This window comes from Rhincodon typus, chromosome 32, assembly GCF_021869965.1.
Source record: "Rhincodon typus isolate 14 chromosome 32, sRhiTyp1.1, whole genome shotgun sequence".
In the NCBI taxonomy this organism is placed as follows: Eukaryota; Metazoa; Chordata; class Chondrichthyes; order Orectolobiformes; family Rhincodontidae; genus Rhincodon; species Rhincodon typus.
The window spans coordinates 6186955-6204015 of record NC_063363.1 but is presented as its reverse complement, the minus strand read 5'-3'; the positions used below and the strand labels follow the sequence as shown (position 1 = coordinate 6204015).

The 17061-nt window shown below is 42.9% G+C and overlaps 1 protein-coding gene across 3 annotated transcripts in view; it reads right to left on the bottom strand.

Annotated features, from left to right (window-relative positions):
- zbtb16a (zinc finger and BTB domain containing 16a) overlaps window positions 1-17061 on the bottom strand; it is a 244137-nt gene that overhangs the window by 75378 nt on the left and 151698 nt on the right. For 2 of the 3 annotated variants that reach the window (XM_048615417.1, XM_048615416.1), the window contains exon 4: window positions 7536-7622. In XM_048615417.1, coding sequence (XP_048471374.1) covers window positions 7536-7622 — 87 coding nt within the window. The remainder of the gene's footprint in view (window positions 1-7535; window positions 7623-17061) is intronic. The other variant, XM_048615418.1, reaches the window with a different exon arrangement.

Below are 17061 nucleotides of genomic sequence, written 5' to 3'. Positions count from 1 at the left end.
CTCTCCTGCGGAGGGGGGAAGTGATGGTATTTCTAACATGAAAGTTATTTGTTCCCCTCAAATCCTATTATCTCAACCAATCCACGTGGGAGTAAATTTTAGATTCCAACCCATCTCAGGGTGAAGTCTTTTCTGCTGAATTCTTTACTATATTGATCACTGACCGTCTTACAGTTATGATCCCCTCGATTTAACCATCTCCGACAAGAGAACCGAGATCACAACAAGACCAGATGAGGGAAGGATGACAGGTTTTCTTCCCTTAAAGAACCCACTGGGTTTTTAAGCACTATCTGGTATTTTCACTGTCAATCATACTGACGCCAACTTTTCATTTCTGAATTTGGCTGGATTGAAAATGTTGTTCCTCATTGGAAATCTCAGTAATTTAACAGAGCTAAACTGTATGGTAAAACTTATGATGCAATCTAGTTTTAAAGTTGCCTGGGGCATGCTACATATTAACCAACACTACAGTTTTACAAACATTTGAAGTTTTGTGGACTGCAGCTAAAGGGACAGCAAATGTGATGTAAGAAAACACTCTCACTACTCTGAATTGTTGGGGATCTAGAATGCGCTGCCTGGAAGCATGGCAGAGACAAGTTCAAGTGAATATCAGGTGACTATTTAAGTGGAGATACTTTTCAAGGCCAATGGGAAAATGGCAGGAGAATAGCACCAAGTCATAATGCTCAGAGACCTCATTCAGTAGACACGATGGGCCAAACAGCCTCCTTCTGCCCCGTGATAATAATGAGATTCCCCTATTCTGGAGAGAAGGAGATGTGGATTGGGTCTGTCGGAATTGGCAGTCCACTGGAACCTCGCTCACGGCAGCTGTGCCCAACAAGTGCCACACACGCTGTGTGTCGGAAGCTTGAGCTCAAATCACCCCAATGACTTCTGAGCAAAATGTGAGCTGGCAGCTCTGTGCTTGTACTGAGGGAACACTGCTGTAGGTGCTGTCCTTTGGATGTGTGTCGTCAAACTAATGCTCCAGGCTGCTCTCTCATTGGTCATAATCAATCCTAGAGCGTTATAACACTGTTCTTATTGGAGTCATGGCCAAAATCACTTAGACAGTTCTTTTCACGGCTGCTCATGGCTAGTGAAAAGTGCTACATGAATATTCAAAGCTCTTTCTTTATTTTACAGCCTGACACCTATTCTTAATACACAAGCCTAGCCAAGACAAGAGTGCATTTTCAGAATCTGATCCCGATCTCCATCAATGTCCATTCACCTGCTCTCTAAACTCCAAGTTCCTTAATTTGAAGGATGTACATTCAATGGTCTTGTCCCTTTTCTTTAACCCAGGGTCGACAGGTTAGTCACAACATTTCTATCACTATCACAACTAATGCTGCTCATGCTAGGGGGTTAAACTTGGGCCCATCCTAATCTCTCAGCACGTGCTTGGCATTTTTGTGCCAGATGCACATGTATGCACAGTTCACATGGACAGCCCCCAAAACTATTCTAATCCTAGATGGGGCTCTGACAGAGACTTGTAAATAGCTCCCTCCCATTTGTTGGGCTGGATGGCCATTCATGAGTGATGAATGCTCTTGCATTTGCTCGGTGAACTGCAATAGATGCTGCGCAGGTTAGCAATACCCTTCCAGCGCTGGCATCTCATTTCCAAGCACCAAAGACCGGACATCACATCAACACAAAACAGATTAGTCTCGAAGAACTGGAGCTCCTATCGAATTGCAGAAGTGGAATTATTTTAGAAAAGCTACTGACTCACCATGGCCCAAGAATAGCAACTGGTCAGTCAGTCAAAGAGTTCAAAACTACAGCAAAGAGTTCTCGATCACTAAAATGCACTCAGAGGTTGAGGGGAGAAAATAAAAATGGTTGAGCGAATTTGTTTTCCCTGCAAGCTTTGCTACAATTCAAGTTACGCAAATCACGACAGAACATTTATAAATAAACTGAGGATATCACCATGAATCAGTAACCTGACCTGTTTTTGGAAGTGCAGCAGCTCTGATTCTGCTACTATAAACCTTGCTAATAGTGTCACATTTTGGTGACTTAATCCACCCTTTTGGCAGTAGCCACACAGATAGCTCTTCAAAATTCCCACAGTCTCAGCAAATTATTCTTGTTTATTGTGTTCATCAAGATGAGAACTTAACTTCAAATATTAGGTACCAGTGGAACATAGAAAACAGGGACAGGAGTCGGCTATTCAGCCCTTTGAGCCTGCTCCACCATTCAATATGGTCATGGCTGATCATCCAACTCAGTCTCTTGTTCCTACTTCCTCCCCAGATACTTTGATCCCTTTAGCCCTAAGAACCATATCTAACTTGTTCTTGGAAACATTCAACGTTTCAGCCTCAACAGTTTCCTGTAGCAGAGAATTTCACAGGCTCACCATTCTCGGTAAAGACATTTCTGATCTCAGTTCTAAAAGGCCTACCCCTTATCATTAGACTGTGACCCCTGGTTCTTGATTCCAGGGCCGTTGCGAATATCCTTCCTGTACCTCTCCTATAAGATTCTATGAGATCGTCCCTCACACTTCTAAACTCTATTGAATATGGTCCTAACTAATTCAGTCTCTCCCCGTACGTCAGATTAGGCATCCCAGCAATCTGTCGGGCAAATGTTTTTCTGTACTCCCTCCAATAATCCAAGTATCTTTCCTCATAACAAGACCAACACTGAAGATATCACCATTTCTCAAGCTGTAAAGTTCAACACAACCAAAGCTGTTCCAAGCTGTCAGCTATACTCAGTCTGAACTGCAAGCTTGAACTGAGATCCAGAGACTTCAGTCAAACTTCAAGCTTCCTGAATCTGGGGAGTGTTGCAGTCTTTTAAATGTGGTGTTAAACCAGCGACCTATTTGCTTTCTCAGATGAAAGCTAAATGGCCTGGCATGCTATTGACAGGAAAGGGCAGGTTCATTTATCTCCAACATCTAGCCAATCTCTGCAAATCTGATTACGCAGCCATTATCACCTTGCTGTTTTTGAGGGCTTGATATGGCAATTTGGCTTCTGAATTTCCTATGTTAGCAGAGTGGATACATTTTGTAAGTGCTTCAACGATTGTTAGGGTCTTTGGGATTTTGGGGGTGACTTGAGCAGTTAGAGTTTTTTTTTGAATAGGACCACACAAGTGAGGGATTTACTATTTAACACACAAACAACTAAACTCACTGGTAAAAGAGAATTTTGTTGTATTGGCTTTCCTATGTTACATAACATAGCAAAGGAGATGTGGACTAAAGAAATTGTATCTTTACTCTGGATATGGCAAGTGCTCACGTGCAAAAGCAGCTACATCATTGTGACATCAGATCACAAGGACTGGGAACGGGTTCTATCAGGCTCCAAGTAAGATGTCTATCCTCTCTACATAGGCATGTTCAATAAAGCCTGTCACTGTTCACTCTCAAAAATGTAGATCTTCTGTCACAACTGAAAGCTTAGCTCAATAATGGAGAATATCAAAAGCAGAACCACTTAACATACTTTAGAAAAGGATTACAGAAACTCATCAAAAACAGTTCAGGCACATTTGCCTACATTTTGATTGAGCGACTAACTTCAAAATCAGTAGGCAGTCAGGATGGGTGTGTTCAAATTAAAGAACTTCAAAAGTTTTTCTCCCCAAACCCATTAAGAAAATTTCAACTATTGCTACAACTAAATTTCAGTAGCTTGCGTATTACAAAGCGTCAATCAAGCAACCAAAAACTGATACTAGACAAGAAGCCTATTTATAGGTTAGTAATGTGGTTACTATATATATTGAAACTCATCAGGGACTGTCAAAGACTGGAGAGCGTCATGGAAGAATTTCTACAAAGCCTCACTGACAGCAATAAAGTGGGAAACCTAAATCATCACTTAGTCATTCTTCCCATAATCTCTCTGCTTTCATGTAAAATGGAAGTCATCCCCGATTAAACTAGAACGCAGCTGAACGAATTCAGCAATGCTTTCCTCTCTTTCCCACCCACTGCAGCATCAACTGGTTCCTACTCTATCACTGGCCACCATCCGTCCCCCACCCAAATTCCAGGCACGGCTCCATTAGGAACCGGAGAATTGAACAAATACAAAAAGAGAGGCCAAGATTCATGCAAGTCCACCCTCTACTATCCCGATAATTGCATGATCTAATGATTGTGATTAGCCAACAACTCCACTATGATTGATCATTTAGTCTATTACAGACTCAGACACAAGGTGACAAAGGCCTCCAGTGATGAAGAGCTTTCAGACGATGGGTCCAAAGTCATCCATTTCTCCCCAAGCCAAGCCACGCTAAAGTCACAGCATGTCAAATCTCAAATTGCTCATAAACTGGATCCCAAGTTGATATTTCCTGAGATAAGGCCAAGGTATATCTGAATTAATCAATACAAACTCCTTCCACCATCTCCCCCAGGACCCTATTTTATATGTTAACCACTCACTCACTGAAATATTGCTTCCACACTTTAGTTTGGATTTAGACCTCCCTTCAAATGCAGTCCGTCTCCTCTGGTTAAACTGTCCTGGGTTCAAAATACCACAGAAGAGGCACAGAAGTTTAGATCCTCTGGGCGGTTTCACAGTCTACAAAGATTTTAGATCCAAACCTGATCCCATCTGGCCATATCCTACTCCCCTCTCACTCTTCACCTTCATTAAAATCATAAACCTCAGCAGAAACTCACTCCCAATGCAATGCTGACTAAAATCTGAACACTGCACTATATCATTCAGAAGAGGATAGGTTTATGAATTTAGTTACATTTTGCCATAACTGATCAAGCTATAACCAGATTTCAAAATTCTGATTTTCAAATCTCTCTGTAGCCTTGCCACCACCTTACATTTCCTCCTGCCCTACAGTCCTCCAAGATCTCTGCACTTCGCTATTTAGGTCTCTTGCACATGTTTGATATTCATTGGTGGCCATTCCTTCAGCTGTCTGGGTCCTCAGCTCTAGAATTCATTCTGTAACACACTCTACCACTTGCTTCTCTTAAAGGTGCTCCTTAAAACCTACCTCTTGACCAAGATTTGTCACCTATCCTAAATATCTCCTTATATGGGACTCAGTGTTAAATATTGCTTCGGAGTTGCTACTTTCAAAACCTTAACAGCATTGGAAAATACTACAGAAATGCAAGTTGTTGGTGCAATGCAGCAATGTAAAAGACAGATGGCAAAGTTCACCCACGCTGAAGCTACAAGAATACAGAGTGAAACTTCACTGACCAGCAGTGCTGCAACTAAACACCAAGTATGTCACTCGTCATTATTAGTTTGTACGTCTTTCTACGAACTTGACACTGATTAGCAACATAACTGCTGGCTGTCGATGACCTGCACAAGTCTACTTCTGTTTCGCAACATGGGAGAGAGGGTGCGGCAATTTCAGAATATTGACATAAAAACAACATTTCTAACACTGGCCTATTAATTGGAATCCCACACGCTTTAGTTTTGATATTTTAAAAAAGTCACTTGCTCGAGGAGTAGCCGATTTTATAAGGAGAGAAGTACGAAAAGTAAGTGTCCACGCCACAAAAGTGCCAGTGACTTTTATGAAACCGTTTATCAATCCTTTGACGCACATTCCTGGCCCAGATGGGAGGGTGGTCAGTTAGTGATGCCAACTCCCACACTGGCTGAGGTATGAAGGACTTTCCTTCTCAACTTCTCCCCTTGTCTGAGGTGTGGTGACCATCAGGTTACTGCCACCACCAGTCGTCTCTCTCTAGTGAGAGCAGATCTATGGTCAAGGAGAACAATGGCGACTTTGCTTTTACTTGGTTGATGTGAATAGGTTCTTGTGACTAGTCGAGCTGAGTTAAACAAGCCCCTTTTAACGCAACATATTTATGCTTTTATTAAAAATGGAGATGGGAGATGTTGCCTGTCTAAATAATACTTTCAATACAATCAAAACTAGACTTGAGTTGTCCATTGAGCAAACATCTTGAATCAGGCAAGTTATGCGAATGGGTTGCTGGTACAGCATATTTTACAAAAACAATTATACTGAGAATGATGGCAACGGAAGAGATAATTCTTAAATCTTTTACCAAATACAATTATATTTCTTGTTGCTTTAATAGGTCATTGCCCCAGTCTTCCCTCGGATTCTTCTCAATTACTGCCATCAATTGAAACACCATCTCCCTGTTCAAAATCTTTTTCAAATTTAAGGAGACAGTGCATCGCCACTTATTGCAATCCTACGGAATGTGGCTATGAGATGTGAAAGCTACTCTGCATCGTATTGCCTGTATCCGTGGTGCATGGTGCACCAGGTTTTGATATTCTGGACCATTTTTGACAACACATTTAATTTGCAGCAAACAAACATAGAATTATCCAATTGTTAAACAAGCATCACATTGAAAACATACTGTAAGGCAGAATAGAACATCCAATGATATTGCCAGATATTAAACAACTAAAGACAAAGCTCCAGTAGAAATTTTATTCTCCATCCCTCAGTAAACTGGAAATTCAAATCCTGAACATCGCAATGAATCAGGAAACAATCTGTCCCCAAAAGCAAACCTGTAGCTGCAATCGAGCAGCAATAATGGGACCCACACTGCACAGAACTATAATGATTAAGCTCAGCTTTGATTTTACATTTCACCAACCATCCTCAATTAAAATAGCAAAATCGTAGCCGAAACTTGCAATTCAGCATAGACTAAAATCCATCCTCTGGATCTTTAGAACAGGTTTCCTTCAAGTCAACATATTTTCACATACTTTTGGTGTATGTTGTTCAGTAATCTCTCAATTTTAAAACTTCCATCTTTATGATCAAATCTCTCCATTGCCTTACCACTCCCCAACCCCCTCATTTTTGATGGCTCCTGCAGCTCTACACAATCTAGTGGTGTTTTCGATAGACTTTCAGTTGCAAGACCCAGGTAATGTTCTGGAAAGCTGGGAGATGGTGGAATCTGAACTCATTTAAAAATAAACCTGGAATTAAGAGTCCAATGATAACCATGAGAGAGTTGTCGAGTGGTGGGGGGAGAAAACCCATCCGGTGCAGGAATGCATTTTAGGGAAGAAATTCTGCCATACTTACCTTGTCTGGCCTACATGTGACTCCATATCCATTGCAAGGTGGTTCACTCTCAACTGCCATCGGGATAATTAGAGATGGGCAAAGGTGCTCCTCCAGCCAGCAACTCTCCGCTTCACGTGAACAACTTAAAAACCCCTTAGGGATGTCTGCGATCCACCAACTCAGGCCTCTTGCAATTTTCACTGTCCCACCAACATTGGCAGTTACTTCTACCGCCTAGATTTTAACCTTTGGAATTTGTTCTCCAAACCCCCGCGCTCCTCCTTTTAAGTTACCTACCTCTATGACTAAGTTTTTGATCATTACTCCAATCATGAATGCAGAATCACCTCAGTTTAAGTTCTCCAATTATCTGTTGCCTTTGATTCCATCAATAAAACTTGGGAGTTAGCAACAAAAACCAAATCAGATACTCTACTCTAGGTAAAACTTGAAAGCTTTGTAAAAAGTACCGGTGTGGGTCTGACGATGACTTTCCAGGGCATCTTCTTTAGAGAACTGTGCTCCGCACTGATCACAAACAAAGGCCTTTGCACCTGCTGAAACAAAGAAAACAAAACAGTTTAGGACAAAGAGTTTAAGATAACACACACTACTGGACCTCTGCACACATCTGTCAAAGAGAAAGGTTTTTAGAAAAATCGTTTGTCAGCTGCAAGGCAGATAGATTGAGTTACACATCGCAGTTTCTTGTGTGTGCCCAAAACTCAAGCGGTAACACAATGCTTCTGGCACACATTTTATTCCTGAAATATTCGCATCTTTCTGGCCTCTCAAACTGTTTATCCACCCGTCAAATTTACGGCATTCAACATGACAGGTTAACGTCGACTGAGCGCTTGATCATGGCAACCTAAACCCATTTCACTTTGAATCTCAAAAGCTGGCCAGGCGACAGAGGGAGCAGAAGGAAAGAAGGAAGCTTGCAGCTAATCTACCTACAAGACCAGAAGAAATAAGAATCAACTAGGCCGTTCAGCCTTTTGAGCCTGCTCCACCATTAAACAGGATCAACACTCTTCACGCCCACTTTCCTGTATTATCTGCATAACCCTCGATTCCCCAGATGATCAAGAATCTATCCCAGCCTTAAATATACACAAGGACTCTGTCCCCACAGCTCTGTGCCAAGGAGTTCCAAAGACACTCAATCCTTAGAGAAGAAATTCATCATCTCAGTCTAAAATTGGCACCCCTTAATTCTGAGACTATGCCCTCTCCCATAAGGGATTCATTATGAATTCAGTCGTAAGACGAGGTTACTGCATCGATGCTGTGACAGAGGAAGAGTCTGCATTCACAAGGCATTTTTCATGTCCTCCTGATGATGCAAAGTGCTTTCCAGCTGATGAAGTCCCTTTTGTAAATGTACTGTTACAATACACAAAGTCCAAGAGTCAACCTGCATACAGCAAGCTCCCACAAACAAAAACAAATGATGCAATCACAATCTTTGCAGTTGTTGAAGGATAAATAATGGGCAGGAAGCTGGGGTGAACATCCCCAACTCTTCTAAATGGCACAAAATTGTGTTTTCTGCCCATCCGAGGAGGAAAACAGAGCCATGGTTCAATTTGAATCAGAGATAGTAGGAACTGCAGATGCTGGAGACTCCGAGACAACAAGGTGCAGGGCTGGATGAACACAGCAGGCCAAGCAGCATCATAGGAGCAGAGAGGCTGACGTTTCGGGCCTAGACCCTTCATCAGAAAAGGGGGAGGGGAACGGGGTTCTGAAATAAATAGGGAGAGAGTGGGAGGCGGATAGAAGAGAGGAAACAAACAGGTCGAAGAGGCGGGGATGGAGCCAGTAAAGGTGAGTGTAGGTAGGGAGTTAGGAAGGGGATAGGTCAGTCCAGGGAGGACGGACAGGTCAAGGGGGCGGGATGAGGTTGGTCGGTAGGAGACGGAGGTGAGACTTGAGGTGGGAGGAGGGGATAGGTGGGAGGAAGACGTCCAGTCCCTCTACACCTGCATTCCCCATGCAGATGGCCTTAAGGCCCTCCGCTTCTTCCTGTCCCGCAGGCCCGACCAGTCCCCCTCCACTGATACCCTCATCCGCTTAGCTGAACTCGTCCTCACACTCAACAACTTCTCTTTCAATTCCTCCCACTTCCTACAGACAAAGGGGGTAGCCATGGGCACCTGCATGGGCCCAACCTACGCCTGCCTCTTTGTAGGTTACGTGGAACAATCCCTCTTCCGTACCTACACCGGCCCTAAACCCCACCTCTTCCTCCGTTACATTAATGACTGTATCGGCGCCGCCTCGTGCTCCCACGAGGAGCTCGAACAGTTCATCCACTTCACCAACACCTTCCACCCCAACCTTAAGTTTACCTGGACCATCTCTAACACCTCTCTCCCCTTCCTGGACCTCTCTGTCTCCATATCGGGCAACCACCTAGAAACAGATATTCATTTCAAGCCCACCGACTCCCACAGCTACCCAGAATACTCCTCCTCCCACCCACCTTCCTGCAAAAATGCTATCCCCTATTCCCAATTCCTTCGCCTCCGCCGCATCTGCTCCCAGGATGAGGCATTCCACTCCCGTTCATCTCAGTTGTCCTCATTTTTCAAGGACCGTAACTGCCCCCCATCGGTGGTCGAGAACGCCCTCAACCGTGTCTCCCACATCTCCCGCACCTCATCCCTCACACCCCGTCCACACAATAAGAACCAATAAGAATCCCCCTCGTCCTCACGTACCACCCCACCAACCTCCGGATCCAACGCATCATCCTCCAACACTTCCGCCATCTGCAATCCGACCCCACCACCAAAGACATCTTTCCCTCCCCACCCTTATCTGCTTTCCGTAGGGACAACTCTCTCCATGATTCCCTTGTCCGCTCCACACTCCCCTCCAGCTCCATCACACCCGGCACTTTTCCCTGCAACCGCAGGAAGTGCTACACCTGCCCCCATACCTCCTCCCTCACCCCCATCCCAGGCCCCAAGACGACTTTCCACATCAAGCAGATGTTCACCTGCACATCTGCCAATGTGGTATACTGCATCCGCTGTACCCGGTGTGGCTTCCTCTACATCGGGGAAACCAAGCAGAGGCTCGGGGACCGCTTTGCAGAACACCTACGCTCGGTTCGCAATAAACAACTGCACCTCCCAGTCGCGAACCATTTCAACTCCCCCTCCCATTCCTCAGACAACATGTCCATCCTGGGCCTCCTGCAGTGCCACAACGATGCCACCCGAAGGTTGCAGGAACAGCAACTCATATTCCACTTCGGAACCCTGCAGCCCAATGGTATCAATGTGGATTTCACAAGTTTCAAAATCTCCCCTCCCCCTACCTCATCTCAAAACCAGTCCAGCTCGTCCCTGCCTCCCTAACCTGTTCTTCCTCTCACCTATCCCTTCCTCCCACCTCAAGCCGCACCTCCATCTCCTACCGATCAACCTCATCCCGCCCCCTTGACCTGTCCGTCCTCCCTGGACTGACCTATCCCCTTCCTAACTCCCTACCTACACTCACCTTTACTGGCTCCATCCCCGCCTCTTCGACCTGTTTGTTTCCTCTCCACCTATCCTCTCCTCTATCCCTCTTCTATCCGCCTCCCACTCTCTCCCTATTTATTTCAGAACCCCCTTCCCCTCCCCCTTTTCTGATGAAGGGTCTAGGCCCGAAACGTCAGCCTCTCTGCTCCTATGATGCTGCATGGCCTGCTGTGTTCATCCAGCCCTGCACCTTGTTGTCCATGGTTCAATGTTTTGTCTAAGATTTTGTATGTCCAACACTGCAGCACTCCTACAGTACTGCACTGCAGTGATTGCATTGGATTGAGGCTTGAACCTACAACCTTCTGACACAGAAGTGATTATGTTGCCCACTGAGCCATGGCTGATAATACTGATTACAAAGCACTTGACCAAGTTTGACGGCTTTAAAAATGAATCCAACTTATATTGCATTATTATTAATCTGAAAATACATCCTAGACATGGCAATGTATTGAATAGGAAATATATTACTCAAACACATTCACATTTTCTCCAGCCACCAGACCAGAATTTGTAAAGTCAGCAACACCCATGTCCCATAAATCAATTTAAAGAAAAAAACCTAAAAATTAAATGAAGAATTCAGGAGAATCTCCTTCACCTGGGGACAGGTGAGAATGTGGAACTCATTACAATACCAAGAGTGATTGAGGTGAATAGCACTGATGCAGTTATGGTGTAGATGGACAGTTACAGTAGGGAGAGCAGAATAAAAAGCGATACGACGATAGGGCTTGTTGATAAGGCATAGAAGAAATTAGTGTGTAGGTTGAAAACCACCACAGTTCAGTTGGGCTGAATGGCCCGTTTCTGTGTCGGTAAATTGCATTTGAGTTGATACAATTATGATGTAAACAGAACCAGGCCTTTGTCCAGTGTCAGGAGACACCAGCACAAGCCCTAGGTGGTTAGTGGTCAGCCCTTGTCAATTACAGAAGGACGGGGTTAGCTAAGCTAAACTGCTCACTCTTTGTGGCAATGCCCAGCTAGAACAGCACGAAGTGTTCTCAAAATAACAGATTTCTTTTCAAAAAGGTAAGCACGAGTACAGAATTAAAACTAAGCATTATACAATTTTGAAACGACATTGACAAATATTAACTTTGTAAAAGGTGTGGTGTCTGTAGGTGTGATTATCAAAAGAACTTTAATGTAATCAAGTCTTTGTGGCTAAACCTGACTGCGGCTGTAATGAGCAAAACAGGAAACTGCTTATCTGATCAACAAGCCAAATCTTTCACTGAAAATGAGACTACAAAGTACTACAATGGCAATGTGATAGAAAATAGTCACCAAGTGAGACCATATCAAAAAAAAAACCGTTATAGTAGAATGTAAAGTTAAAAGCATTCACGTGTTTCAAGTACACTTTCTGTGGAACATTTGGGACAGGGAAGGTTAGGTCAGGTCAGGTCACCCAATGATCCTTTTACTTCATCAGAAATAACCCCAGTTTCTCACTATTTTGGAGTGATGTTAAAATTAAAACAGAAAACTAAAGCTGTAATGTTCTCCCTTTGCCTTCATAAGGAAACGTACTGCCCAGTCTGCATTGCTATCACCAGTGGCTCAGTTGATAACACAGTATCAAAACATCAGGGGCTCAAATCCTACTCAGAAAAATCTGAGCCTATCCTTCCCAGTACTGTCACATGAGGCACTAAACTGAGGTGGCTATGAAACTTTCTTTCCGTGAGTATCACTAATGTTAACATTTAACCCAATTGCTACGTGAGAGCTTGCTGCGCCCAAACTGGATTGTTATTTTCCTATATTCTACTTCAAAAACACTTAAAATGCACATAAAATGTTTTGGGGATATTTTGTCATGAAAGATACTATCAAAATGCAATTTCATTTTCTTCCACTGGTTAGCTGATCTCAGATAGGCTACAATGAGCCATTCACGCATGGATGGAGGGAAGCACAAGGTAACAGTCAAAGTTACCATTCATTAACAGCTGAATGAGTCAAGGAATACATGGTACAATGCACCACAATCCCAATCCCAATGTGCATCTTACTTACAGTAAGAGACAATCATAGGAGGGATAGCATGGGAAATGGGGGGGGGGGGGGGGGGTGGGCAACATTCATGTATTTATCCCACACAATGTTTATTCAATTTATTCCAAATTGCCTCAGGAAGGCAAAAAGCCCACGAGTTATGAAAAGGACCACAACTTCAAATAGTTTTGCCTAACAAAATGCAGACACTTAATGGTGATAATTCAATAAAGACAAATCTCTTTTATACCTTGCATTCCCAAGATAGACAATGGGATTAGCAATCATCTCAAGCTTTGTCCAATTCTTAATCTCTTACCTTTCCTTTACTCTTCAAAAGGAACAGATCCTAGAGAATTGAACTCCTTATCCCAGCAGCTCAAGGTCCACGATATTCCCTTGATATCCATCCTACTTGTATGCTCAATTTTCCACCAGACCATGGAATGATTCAGCACAGGGGATGTTCATTTAGCTCAAAGTGCCTGCTCTGGCTCTTTGCAAGAGCAATCCAATTACTCACTCCCCCTCCTCTTCCTCACAGCCTTTCAACTTACCCTTCCACCTACCTTCCCTTTCAATAGCTGCTATTCAACTAGCTTCCACACTCCTGTCAGGTCAAAACTCGCTATGACAAGCAAAGTATCTCACTCGTGCTTCCTCTTATTGGAAATCTCCCCCCTCTGGTTACCAAAAGGTAATGGAAAAACAATCTTATTCATGCTCTCAAAATAACCTTACATGATTATGAACCTCTCTACCAACTCTCCCTTCAAATCTCTCAATTCTATGGTTACTGATTCTTTTCAGAGTTCTTTACTCGTACCTTCCCAAGGTCTGAATACATAATCTACCACATTTTTCCCGTCATGGAAATGAAACCCTGCTTCTTTATTCAGTACCCAACACAAAATCCTCATCCCCCTCAAAATCTTCTCTTTCTCTTGAAACCTTCAATTTTCTAAAATTGAAGCTCTACATTTCCCATTAACTGGACCTGAACAAATCTCATCAGCTACCAGCATACTCAGCCTTGGTGTCACCCCACATTATGAGTCAGAGCCATACAGGCAGAGAAACAGACCCTTCAGTCCAAGCAGTCCATGCTGACCATAATCCCAAACTAAACCAGTCCTGCCTGCACTTGGCCTGTATCCCTCCAAACCTTTCTTATTCATGTACTTATCCAAATGTCTATTAAACACTGGAACTGTACCCACATGCACCACTTCCTCTGGCAGTTCATTCCACACGAACCACTCTCTAAAAATAACGATGCAAAAAATAAAAACAAAGAAAATTACAAGAGCAATATCAGAACCAAGAGCTTCTATCCACCATTTTAAAAAAAAGGGAAACAAGCTGTTGTTTTTTCTCAGGACAAAACCAGGTCCCCAATTCAAAGATGGCCCTTAATCCATTCAATGAAGAACTCCCAAGAATCCTATTTACCTGGAGTGTGGTTTACATCAGGAATTCATGAGGAGTGGTTAAAGTGAATAGCACAGATACATTCCAGGGAAGGACAAAATGACAAAGGAATTGGAGGGGATTGTGAAAAAGTTCAATGATGTAGGGCAGACGAAAATCAGCATCAATCTGTTAAAGTGAATGGCTCATTTCTGCGGTATACATTGTATGTAATTCTATGTGGTCTTACCTACGGCTTCTTCACTAAATTAGAACGGTGAAAGACAAGATAAGGAACCAAATATTCAGCGACACTTTGCTGAAAGTAGCTTCATTTGCAAAGGGAAACAGGAGTCCAATCATGGAGTTTGGATTGACATTTGGTTGTTTTTCCTCAATGTTTGGCAGTCTACATAAAATCCACAACAGCCTGAACAGATTTCTGAACTCATGCCCTGGCTAACACTGAAACCAATTAATTTTATTTAAACACTTTGGTGAAAGCAAAAAAAAAAGTTCCATTAGCTTTTTTGTTCCTCCCCGACTGGGAATGGGTATGCCAGTTGGGATTCTGAAAGTCACCAAGAAGAGAGATCAGATGCCAAAGCTTTTTCCAACTGCACTCTTCAGCACACAAAACACAAGAATGCCAAATTTTGAACAACACAATTTAAACAACAGGACAAAATATGTACCAACTGCGTGATCAGTCAACAGATTAATTCATGCATTGTCATGGGGTAAAGGTACACTATCGGCACCGCAAACTCTCAGGCAAAAAGTACAAGGCTTGAACTTATACTTTTTGTTTGCAGAACACTGGATCTCACATATGAATGTATGCTGCTTTGCATGGAATGAATCAAACTTGGGATTTCAGAAAAGATGTTGCATTGAGTACAATTGAGACAAAGAGTGCAAAAAGCCATTCAAACATCATCAAGGGACATACAGGAAACAAGCCTCCACAGCTCAAAATCCACCAACAATTTAGGATTTGCAACCCTCACTGGGAAAGACTTTAGGGTGCCTTATGTAAGACATGACCGTTTCACCAAAATGAAGTTTAAGAACCAGAGGACACACCTTAAAAGTGATTAACAAAAGAACGAGAGATGAAACGTGTTTTATGCAGTGAGTAGTTACGATCTGGAATGCCTTCCCCGAATGTCGAGTAATCAGATAGCCACAATCTTATTTAATGGTGGAGTGGGCCTAAACGGCCTCCACCTGCCCTGAATTCACATATGCAGTGGAGGTAGAGGTAGATTCACCTGTACTTTGTTTAAGAACTTGAATAAGTAATTGAAAAAGGAAAATAACAGGGCTGCAGGGAATTTAAGAAAGGCTAAATTGCTCCTGAGCGTGCCAACACAACTAAATGAATGGTCTCCTTCAGTGCTATAATTGTAGTATTCAATTGTTCCAGGAAGCTGTGAGCATGAGCCAGCTTGCATTTTGTTTTATTCATTCACAGGACTTGGGCATCAGTGGCGAGGTCAGCATTTATTGCCCGTCCCTAAACTGCCCTCTGGGCAATTAAGAGTCAACCACATTGCTGTGGGTCTGGAGTCACGTGGTCGGCCAGACCAGCTAAGGATGGCATCTTAAACAAAGTCACCTCTCCACATCTCCAAGGCACAAAACACACTTGTAACTATTCTCCAATCTTAGAATTCCGTCTTTGCAAAAGTGTGAAGTGGGTTAGCACAGTTAGGCTGGTTACAGTAGATGCAGAGAGAAATTTCCTTCACACCTCAGGAAAAGATTTGTGCTAGGAATACTTGATGCTGGCATGGATACATATTCCATATCGCAGTGAACTTCTTTCAACTCAGGTGCAATGTTGTACTTAAAAAGTGAAGGATTTATCAATTAGTTTCATTCTCAGTGCCATCTCCACATGGCACTTCAATCAACCATCTGTGCTTTGAATTAATTCTACCCATTAGTGGAGTTGCAGGAATGTCTGTTTCCTGTGCCAACCTCTAACTGTGGGCAGAAGCACAGAACTGTTTACTGTCACGGCATTTTCATGGTTCCATATCTATACTGAGCTTTGAAGTGTGGTTAGATTAACAAAAAAGTATCAAGAAGTACCTTCAAAATTGAGCACAGTTATTGCTTGCATGACTGACCTGACCCCTCTACCTCATTCAGATCATCTTAATACCTCTACAGCTGAAAAGAAAAACAGTTGCAATTTCAGAGCACTTTTCACAGCTTCCAAACATACCAAGGTAAGATGTGCAGCTGTCAATTTGCACCCAGTAAGCTTCCACCAACAGCAAGTGACAATGAGCAGAAAATCTGGGCAGTGATGTTGATTGGGGAATAAATATCAACTAGGACTCAGGAGAAAGTTCCCCTGCTTAGTTTCAAAATCACGGAATCTCACACAGCAAACTGAGATGGGGTGTCATTTTAATATCTTGTCCAAAGGATAGCACATTTGGCAGTGCAATGCTTCCTCAGTACCACACTAGAGTACGAGCCTAGATTACCTACTGACAACAGTGGACACACAGAGGCATGGAATCACTTGTGAAAAATGCTTTCCTCAGGATCCTTTAGGGTTTATTTGTTAACTGTCTAGCTAGGACAGAAGCTTTGTCGGGAAAGAACATTTTAAATTCTACCCTTCAATATGGCAACACAAAATCAGAGATGCCCCATTGACTTTGCTGCATTTGGTAGCATTAGCATCTCAACTTTAACAGGCCAGGTTCCGAGGAAGGCAAGTTTATAAAGTTAACGCCTGGAGCATTGGGATTTTATACACAATCCTCTCTTTCAATACTGTAAGGGAAACCCGTTACATTTCCAGATTTACCCTTTACAGAGGTAGATGGAGGATGAACTATGACAGTACCTTTAACAGCTTACTTAAAGCGAATGCCACTGCAACCTACTCTTCAAAACATTAGGTATTAAACATGCCAGTTTACTTATAGACTGAAGAGTGATGCAAAGCACAAAATAATTGTTCCACTAAGTACAATATGTAAGAACACATCGTGCAAGAAAGTCCATAATG